Source organism: Stylophora pistillata, chromosome 6 (genome assembly GCF_964205215.1).
Source record: "Stylophora pistillata chromosome 6, jaStyPist1.2, whole genome shotgun sequence".
Taxonomy (NCBI): Eukaryota; Metazoa; Cnidaria; class Anthozoa; order Scleractinia; family Pocilloporidae; genus Stylophora; species Stylophora pistillata.
This window is the reverse complement of record NC_142524.1, coordinates 5,026,605-5,037,500: the sequence shown is the minus strand read 5'-3', so window position 1 is coordinate 5,037,500 and position 10,896 is coordinate 5,026,605. Positions and strand designations below refer to the sequence as shown.

Genomic DNA, 10,896 nt, shown 5'->3' with positions numbered 1-10,896 from the left:
GAATCACCCGTATACTTCTTCTCCTTACGAAGGCTAAACTCAAAAACTGATCTAATATCAAAGCTGTTTAGCTTTTTCAGAAGAACTACAGAAGATGAACTACCTCAGCAGCTACCGATAGACGAAGATCTTTTCAAAGTTCTCACTGAAATTTCGGACGAGTTTGTGATGATTCTTGACAATGCTGATGACTTACTCGAAAGTGGAGCACCGAACGTGAAGGAGAATTTTATACAGTTTCTTCAAGACATTCTCAGTCGATCCAAGAAGGCAACTATTGTTATTACCACGAGGGAATCGCTTGAATTCATGAACGTGCATTTTGAAGGCCACCATGCAGTGAGAATAGGGTCATTAGATGAGTCCTTCTCTCAAGCGTTAGCGAGTGAGTTACTTTCAAACACTATTACCACATCTGATCGTGAAGAAATTGTGAAAATCTGCGGGCACGTACCTTTCGCCATTAAGTTGTTGTGTTCCACCATTACTAAAGACAACACTCAATCGAGTCAGTTTCTTGAGGAATGGAAAAAATCTATAGAAGGAAACATTGTGGATCTGTTGGACAATCCAGACTAACCTAGCAATCTGATATTAAAATTTTTATTCAAATCGTCTTTTGTAAGACTTCCAGTACAGGAGAAAGAGGCGCTTGTGTCTCTAACTATTATATCAGAGGATTTTAACCTATCGGTAGCTGCAGCTGTCATGGGTATTAAAACAAACCTTGAGGCCAAAAAGATGTTGCATAGGCTTTGGGGGAAATCGCTTCTCGACTCTGGTTCCAAACCTGATTCATTTTTGATGCATAAACTGCTTCAGTCCTTTGTTAGAGAAAGAGGAGAAGATGAAATGAAAGAAACAGTGCTGAGTTCAAAAGCGCGCTTTTCTGCAATTTACGTTTCTCTTTTTGAGAAGTTCAACGAACAGTTCTTGACAGGACATTCAATGCCAGCATTTGTTGAGTTCTATGAAGAGAAGCAAAATATCGTTCAGAGTCTAACAGAAAGTTGTTCAGATCCTAAGACATGTGACACTGTTTTTGGTGTTTTCATAAAAGCAGAGATATTCTTAGATTTCCGTTTCTGGTGCGAAGGAGAAGTCGTTGACAAAATTTACGAATCAGCAATCAATGCGGCGATGAAGCTTGGAAAAGGCAATTTTCACAAACAGTTAATGTTTTCGCTGGCTTTTGGTGAAATGTATTGGGGCACAGAAGGAAGAACAATGAAGCTGCTTTCCGAAGCCGGGGACGAGCAAGCGTCATGTTCTTTCTCGGCAGAACATAGAGGAAAACTCATTTGTTACGGAGGCGTCTGTCAAGTGGCTTCTAGAAAAACAGAGGATGGAATACGAAGCTTAGAAGAAGCTCTTTCGTTACTGTCTGGCGATGCTGAACAGAGAGTTCTCCGAGGAACTGCATTTCAGGTTCTTGCTATTTGTCATCGTTTCAAAAAACAATATTCAGTTGCGTCCGAGTTTTATAAGAAGGCTTTGCAAGAATGTGGAGCATTTGTAGACATGAGTCTTTTTATTATTCCTTCAATGGAAAACAAAGAAGTCAACATTCTCGAACAAGAAATCAAAAACGAAAGCCACATACTCATCCGCTCAGGTTAGAGATTATTTGTGTTGTTGGCTCAGCAACAAATCATATTTTTGATAAATATACCGAGAACTCAATGAGCAATGCTGTGATCCAAATAGCGAGAGAATTACAGAAACCGATATTACAGAGATCACTCGGCCTTTGGAAATTTCAGCGCAATGTCTGTGATACACTCCAGAGTGTGTTAATTTATCATCAAGAAGCAATTAAATTGTCTGCTGTAAGCATCAGCTATCATGAAATGGCCATTACGGAATCAGTATGGAAACGTAGAATCAGACTCACCCGAAACTTGATGAGAATCTAGGGTTACACGAGCATCAAGAAGAGCTTCTAACGAGTTACTTCGACCATGGCGGGAATCTTTTCAAACATCAAAAATACTTTTAGGCCCAGATATTTTATAATCGTGCGCTAGGAATGCAAGTTAAACTGTTTGGAGAAGAACACCCTGATACAGCGAGGGGTTACAAATCACTCGGAGTAACACAGCACGAGTTGGGCGACTTTGCCTCAGGGCTTCAGTCCAAACAGCGCGGACTTGACATCCGAGTTAAACTGTTTGGAGAAGAACACCTAGCCACAGCGAGCAGTTACGAATCACTCGCAGCAACACAGCACGAGTTGGGCGACTTTGCTTCAGCGCTTCAGTCAACACAGCGCAGACTTGACATCCGAGTTAAACTTTTTGGAGAAGAACACCAGTAGTAGGAATATTGCCGGTTCTAGCGCATTTCACTTTTTTTTTTAATCAGAAATTTCGCCCAAATTTTGACTGAGATTTTTTCTGATTAAAAAAAATCGCCCAAATTATCACCCAAATTTCGCCCAAATTTTGACTGAGATTTTTTTCTGATTAAAAAAAAAAAAATCTCACATAAATTTCAGCCAAATTTTGACTGAGATTTTGACTGAACTTTTTTTAATCAGAAAAAATCTAAGTTAAATTTTGAGTAAAATTTTTGGTATACTTTTCTTTAATAAAAAAAATTGATTTAAGAAAAATATTAAACAAAAAAAAAATATTTGCATAGAATAAAATACATACAAAGTTAGATATGTCAGATCTGAATTCACAAACAGTGCTTCAATTGAAAGCACTCGCAAAACATCTCGGATTGAGAGGATATTCGCGCTTGAGAAAAGCCGATCTTATTGCGCATATTGAAGAGTCAACAAAGGATGATTACGAAGTTGTGGTTGTTGATGAAGAGGAAGAAGTTGTGGTTGTTGAGGAAGAAGTTGTGGAGAAAGATCTCATTGAGTTCATCGAGCTGTCGAGACCAAGAGGAATTGATAATTTCATTGCGGAGATAGCAGGAGGGACACTGCTTGATGATCCGATTCCTAAACATGAGATTCCAAAGGGACAGAAAATCATGAAAACGTCAAAGCCAGCAAAGCTTGTAAAAAAAAAGATAAAAAAGATTGATAAGGCTGTTAAATGGGGGAAAAAAAAGGTGGAGGATTGGGGAAAATGGTTGAAAGAGATTGACACACCACGTATTGTGATTGATGATGAGTTAAAAGATTTCAAAGCACATATCGCTAAACTCTACAAAAGAGACGAGCATCATTTCAATCTTGTCGAGAGAAAGTCATTAAAGAAACATATTGGAAAAATGTACACGATTGATGGGAAAGAGGACTATGATCCGATAGACTTTTTTCAAGCTGTAAAACCAATCGTTATCAACTTTCTGTTAACACAGAAAAATATCAAGATAGAGTTCGTTTTGAGGTGTAATATGGCAAAGACAAAAATTGATACGGGTGAGACTGAGATACAGCTTACATATTTTCATTCTTACCAAGAGATTATCTTTCAAGAAACCGACCGAGAAGAGATTTATAACAGGAGTATCGTTAAAATGATGGAAAACATGGCAAAGTGGACAAGAAATGGAAGTGGTTGGACTTTAGATTCGATTGCAGGGTTGGATTTACACACGATAGAATATAAACCTTTAAAAGGTTCAAGCTATATCAAGCTAGATCCATGCCTTGCAAAAAAGAAGGCCATTGTCAACATGAAAAATGAGGACAATGAGTGTTTTAAATGGTGCGTCACGAGAGCGTTGAATCCCGTGAAAAAAGATCAAGAGCGCATCACAAAGATTTTAAAAGAGCAGGCAAAGAAATTAAAATGGGATGGGATCAAGTTTCCGATGGAGGTGAAAGATATTCACCGCTTTGAAACATTGAATCCGGGTATCGCTGTCAACGTTTTCGAGTATGAAGGAGAACTCAATCCCTTGAGAGTGAGCAAGATCGAGAAGATCAATACTCATATTGATCTTCTTTTGATCGCTGAGGGTGAGAAAAAGCATTACTGTCTCATCAAATCAATGAGTCGACTCGTATCGAGTCAATTGTCAAAAAATGAACATAAAAAGTTTATCTGTCGAAGATGTCTCAATTATTTCGGCTCACAGAAACTTCTCGATGAACACGACGAGTTGTGTCGAGATCATGAGGCTGTGAGAGAAAAGATGCCGGAACCTGATACTTTTCTCTTTTTCAAAAACCATCAAAGAAAAATAGACGTACCGTTTGTAATTTATGCCGACTTTGAATCGATCCTTAAACCTTTGAACTCTGCTCAACCGTTTCCTGAAAAGTGTTACACTGACAAAAAGCAATTGCACATTCCAGTGAGTTTTTGCTTCTACATCAAATGCTCGTTTGATGACCAATATTCGAAACTGGTTGAATACATAGCAAAGTCAGAAGACGAGGATGTTGCACAGATATTTGTCAACATGCTTGAAGAAGAGGTTCACAGAATATACAAAAATCATCCACCAAAAAATATGATCTTTACAAAGAATGATGCTGAAATCTTTGAAAAAGCAACGTGTTGTTGGTTGTGTGAAAAAGATTTCGAGAAGGGCGACACAATAGTTCGTGATCATTGTCATTTTACAGGTAAATTTCGAGGAGCAGCACATAACAGTTGCAACCTATCAGCCCGTCAACCAAAATTCATTCCCGTCATCTTTCACAACTTGGCAAACTACGATGCTCATCTCTTCATCCGAAATCTCGGTGTTTCAGAAGGAGACATTAATTGTATTCCCAACAATGAAGAAAAATACATCAGTTTTACCAAAAAGATTAAAGTTGGTGAGTTTTTAGATGAAAAGAAAGGTTGGGTTGATATTAATAGAGAGTTGAGGTTCATAGATAGCTTCAAATTCATGGCTTCTAAGCTCGATGATCTTGTCAAGAATCTCATTAAAAAAGATAACGCCTTGGAAAACACAGGAAAATACCATACCGGTGAGAAGCTTGAACTGTTGAAGAGAAAAGGTGAATTTCCTTATGAATGGTTTGATTCTATCTACAAGCTTGATGAGACTGAGCTTCCACCCAGTGAAAAATGGTTCTCTTCATTAAGTGGTGAGGGAATCTCTGAAGAAGGTTCTTGTCATTCACATAAAGTATGGATAACCTTTGGAATGAAAACGTTCAAAGATTACCTCAAACTTTACAATCAAAGTGATGTTCTTTTGCTAGCCGATGTTTTTGAGAACTTTCGAAAAGTTTGCAAGAAAAACTATGATCTCGATCCTTGTTGGTATTTCACAGCACCGGGTTTGGCTTGGGATGCTTGTCTCAAACGGACTAAAATAAAGCTTGAGTTGTTGAGTGATATCAACATGTTACACATGTTTGAAAAAGGTATTTGTGGTGGCGTTAGTATGATTCCAACAAGATATTCGAAAGCTAACAACAAATACATGGGTGAAAAATTTGATCCTACTCAACCTTCAAAGTTCATCGCAAATGTCGATGCAAACAACCTCTACGGTTGGGCGATGAGTAAGAAACTACCGACAGGTGGTTTTGAATGGATGGATGAGAAAGACTTTAACGAGTGGGAAAAATATTCATGCATTCTTGAAGTTGATTTGCTCCCCATCAAAGAAGAACAGCTGGATTATTTTGATCATTATCCACCGGCTCCTGAAAATCTAATAATCAACAAAGTACCAAAGCTACTATGTACCTTGAAGGAAAAGAAAAAGTACATTATTCATCATAAAACATTGAAGAAGTATAAATCTCTCGGAGTAGAGATTGGAAAGATTCACCGCGTAATCAAATTCAATGAGAGTTATTGGATGAAACCGTACATTGATCTCAACACAGAGTTGAGAGCCAAAGCGGACAATGATTTTGAGAAAGACTTTTTCAAGTTAATGAACAATGCTGTTTACGGAAAAACCATGGAAAACATTCGAAAACGAGTCGATGTGAGACTGTCCAATTCAGAAGATACGGTGAAGAGGTTAGCAAACAAGGTCAACTTTAAACATTGCACCATATTCTCCGAGAATCTCAGTGCGATAGAAATGAGAAAGACTCAAATTACCTTTAACAAACCTCTCTATCTCGGAATGTGCATTCTCGATCTCAGCAAAATATTAATGTACGACTTTCATTACAATTACATCAAAGCCAAGTATGGAGACAGAGCAAAGCTTCTCATGACCGACACAGACAGTCTCTGCTATGAGATTCAGACCGATGACTTTTACCAAGATATAAAACCAGATGTGAACAAACTGTTCGATACAAGCAACATTCCGAAAGATCATCCGTCTGGAATACAAGCAGATGTAAATGAAAAAGTTGTTGGAATGTTCAAAGATGAGGCCGGTGGAAAAATCATTGAAGAGTTTGCAGGCCTCAGAGCGAAGCTTTACTGCTACAAAATGTTTGAAGATGGAGAAGAAAAGAAAAAGTGCAAGGGTGTGAAGAAAAACGTGGTAAAAAACACAATCAAAATGGAGCACTATAAAAAATGCTTATTCGATGGAGAAAATGTATATAGAAAAATGTATACGTTACGAAGTCGAAAGCATGACATTTACACAGAAGAAATCAACAAAGAAGCAATGAATGGAAAAGATGACAAGCGAACCATTCTTCTGAATAAAATAAATACAATTGCACCCTTTCGTCACATTTTAGAAATGCGCGAAGAAATGTGTGATGTAATGTGTGAAGAAATGTGTAATTAGAAATGTGTGAAGTAATTTAAAATCCAACAGGATTGTAGATTACAACTCAAATCTGATCGTATATTTTTTATTATTGATGACTATTGTTTTCTTCATCTCTTCTTTTTTGCCAAGCAACTTTGCACCAAGTAATCCAGGGTTTATGTTAAAATGTTTTGCAGCAGCATACATTGAGGAAAAAACAAGTTCTTTTTCTTCGAACGCTTCGTCACAATTCTCACGAATCTCTCGAAGTATTACTTTTCTCTTCGCAGCTCTTTTTTTTACTGGGATTTTATTGGGAGGGTTTCTGATGTAATCAATCAATTCTTTTTTTAGTAAATAACGTCCCACCAAACCAATATCTTTAGCCCTTTCTAACAGCGCAGGTTTTGAAAGTGAATCAAGATCGTCAAGATTGTCATCAGCTATCTTTGGTGGGTTTTTGATCAACTCTATTAGTTCAGCTTTTTTGAGATTTTGAAATCTTTTTAGTCCCATATTCTTTGCTTGTTTGCGAAGTGCAATTCTTGTTAAATCGTTGAGATCTTCAATTTCATTCATTTTATTCAATGCAAATATTTTATTTAATGATTTTTTTTCTCTTTTTAAATCTTTTGAAGATCTTTCACATCGATCCATGAATTAAATTTTTCTGGATAACCACTCCACTTTACAAGAGCTTTTCCTTTACTCTTTCGAATAACCTTTTCAATGCGGAAAAGCTCTTGATTTGCTCTCAACATTTCCTGTTCGTAAAATGAACCTTTGATCTCTTCTCCAAGCAGATCCTTCAACTTGTATGTGATCGGGTTGGAATATTGAATCTTGTCAACGACGAAAATTTCTTCTGTCCAATTCGGGGTAAAACCTTTATCGAACACTTTTCGCTTGAATTTGGATATTCGAACGTGATCACCGACCAAAAACTTTGGCTTCAAAGGGGGAGCTCGAGGGGCAAGCCCCTCGAGTTTTAGAAAGACAGCATTCTCATTCTTTTTCTTTGAAGCCTCTGTCGGAGTCATACCGATCGATCTATGTTTTCGATTGTTATACCTTTCGACAATCTTTGGCAGAATATCGAGATACTGTGTATTGTTCTGAATGGTAAATTGCTTCCACATATCCGTTTTGATCGTTCGATTCCACCTCTCACAAACAGACGATTTTTCTTCATTTTCTGTCGAATACATCTCAACACCTTTGGCTTTCATCAAATCTTTGACATGGCTGTTGTAATACTCCGATCCTTTATCAACCCAGAGTCTCTTCGGTACTCGTCCCTCGGTAAATATTTTTTCGAAACCCTCCGCCACACTCTCACCTTTTTTATTCTTCAACGGAACGATCCAGCCGTATTTGCTGAAGACATCCAAAACCATCAACAAATAACGATAACCCTTATTCCACTTTGCAAACTTTTGCATCTCCACCAAGTCGGAACACCAAATCTCATCGATTCCGTTGACAATAACACGCCGTTTTCTAAAGTTTCGTCTCACCGGTTTGTGCAACTCATCTGCCAATTTTTCTTGCCACCCCTGCATCTCTAATTGGTCTTTTTTTTGGTCTTTTTTTTTCCCACACCCAAACCCAACTTTTGCTTTGTGTTGATAATGTTTCTGGCGGCCCAATGACCCCACTGTCTTTCACCAGCTGGAATCTCATCGAGCGCTTTAACCATCTTGCGGTCGGCCGCATTCTTGCATTGTTTTGGATTCTTTTTGTTTGCACAAACACTGTAATCAACATCGTGTTGCATGGCGACAGCGTCTGTCGGACCCGTTGGTTTATCAAAAATCTCGAGAATCTTTCCCGTATTTGGATCGTATCGAACCTGTTGCTCAAGATTGTTGTACGGTCCCGTGTATTTATGACCTGGAAGAGTCCAACCGGATTTCGGTTTCGGCAGTTTTCCAATGGCTTTGTGAATATCAAATGATCCACCCTAAAGCGGATTTACATAAAGAGGGTTTGTCGGATCATTAACGCCGTCGGGGGAATACATTGACATCGGCAAGACTCGATTTACATCGGCTCGATTAACATCGTAAACATTTCCTCCACTTATCTTTTTACTCAAATCATTGCTAAAACTGTCGATGACTTGATTAACGTATTTATCGGCCGTCTTTTTGAACTTATTCTTTGCAAAATCCGATTTGACAGCTCTCGCAACGCCTTGTTGAGCTAAATAAGCTCCGCTGTTTGCCAATCCTTTCAACGCCATCTCACCCAAAGAATAGCTGTTTCCTACATCAAACAACGAACCGCCGTTCAACGATCCCCCGCGGTTGTTTTTTTTTCCTCCCTTTCCTGCGGCAAAAGACACTTTTGTGATTCCACACTCTGCACATGTTGATTTGATCATCGGTCGACCGTTTTTCGCAATCTCATGCCTCTCACTTCCAGGCACGGACTCGGTCTTTTTTCTCTGTTTGACACAATAAGTTTTCATTTTATAATGTGTAAACATTATAAAAAAAATTTTTTAGTCTTCGCTCGAAGGAGAGCACGAGGGGCCGGCCCCATCTATTTCTTCATTAAAATTTTTACAACACGTTTTTTTCACATTGTCGATGAAAAGAAAATCGAACGGTTTAAGTCTTGAGAACAAATCTACATCAAAACAGTTATCATCAGCGATAAATTTGCGATGACGCTTTTGTACAGGCGCGTACACAATCAAATGAGAGCAATTTAATCTGATGGTGGCGGGAGTCCTGTAATAAGATTGACTCAAATAAATCGGCGAAATCAAATGATGTCTGCCGTCAATAAAGTGATTCAAGATTTTTTCTTGCACGTTTTTAGGAGCGGCGAGGAGATCATCAAAAATAACAATTTTTCTGATTCCTTCTGGATACTCGGCCGTGTCAAGAATTTCGTCGGAATTCATCATGTGTAAAATATCATATCCGAGTTTCTGCGAGTATCGATGCATAACCTTTTGCAAATCTTGATACATCTCTTGATGTGGGTTTTTCGTGTAAAGATAAATTTGTTCGTAAATGACCAACGGCTCTCTCAATATATTCATGAGTGTGTTTGTCTTTCCACTTCCACTGGGGCCGGCGATCAACATTCTGTACTCTTCATCAAGAAAATCGACGCCGGGCATTCTTCTCTTCCGATTTTCGTTTGAACACTCTGTTGTATATTTTCGCAATCTAACCATTTTGCTTTATTTCTTGTAAATATTTTTTAAAATCTTGTCAGATAAGTGTTATGAATGCGAAAGCAAAAGTGACACTTATCTTTGGAGATAAGTGTTATCAATGCAAAAGCGAATGTGACATTTATCTTTGGAGATAAGTGTTATGAATGTAAAAGCGAATGTGACATTTATCTTTGGAGATAAGTGTTACACATTCGTTTGTGAATGCAAAAAGCGAATGTAACATTTATCTTTGGAGATAAGTTTCACATAAGAAGTTACATACAAAAGTGTGAATTTATAATACTATGTTTATTTTTTTTCCCGACCCCTTTTTAAATCGACGGAAAGACTTAACTCTCAAAGTTCCTCGAATTGCGTGACTTAGACATGACACTTTGCGGTTTTACATTTACATTGCAAATTTCAATCAGACAGACCGGCCTGATGATGTAATCTATGATGTAATCATAAGACGTGAAGGTAAAGCGTCTGTCTCGCGTGTAAAGTGTTTCACGTGAACACTGATTTGCATTAACCACAAACGATGGGATGATCACGTGCAAGACAATAGAAACATTCCAGAGCACCCTAGTAACGGAGAGGCTAAAAATAATTTTTTTGAAGTCAGTTTCGGCCTCCTCGGTTACTAGGGTCTCTGGAATGCAATCTATTGTCTTTCACGTGAACACTTATTGTTTGTTAAGTGGTACCTCGTGATTCGCGCTACACGTTCTAGTACCCCGCGCAACACGTTGTAATAAAAAACCCATGCGCGTGCAAAATTATTCATGCACGCAAAAAAATATTGTTTACTAATAAAATGGATGTTGAAGTGTTTAAAAGAAACCTTGACCTCAAACTTGAAAAAAATCGCAAGAGGTCAGAAATCAAGAAGACAGTGCAAGATTATAACGATGCCAAGCAAGGTCTTGAACTCGAACGTGAAGAGGTATTTCAGCCGATTGTGAAAGAGGTTAAGCAGGTCAAAGAGACAATAGACGATAAGCAAGACAAAATGATTCAGCAATTGCAGGAGAATCAAAAAGCTCTCACTCACGATCTATCTTTTCTCAAAGAGCTAGACACGGGGTTAGACTCTTTCGAAAGTCCACCCGATT

General features: G+C 38.2%; 1 protein-coding gene across 1 annotated transcript; it reads left to right on the top strand.

Moving 5' to 3' along the window:
* Nucleotides 1-2,667: 2,667 nt before the first annotated feature.
* LOC111337802 (uncharacterized) lies at nt 2,668-6,639 on the top strand. Its single transcript, XM_022944166.2, has one exon. The coding sequence runs from the start codon at nt 2,668-2,670 to the stop codon at nt 6,637-6,639; it is 3,972 nt and encodes a 1,323-aa protein (XP_022799901.2).
* Nucleotides 6,640-10,896: the final 4,257 nt, after the last annotated feature.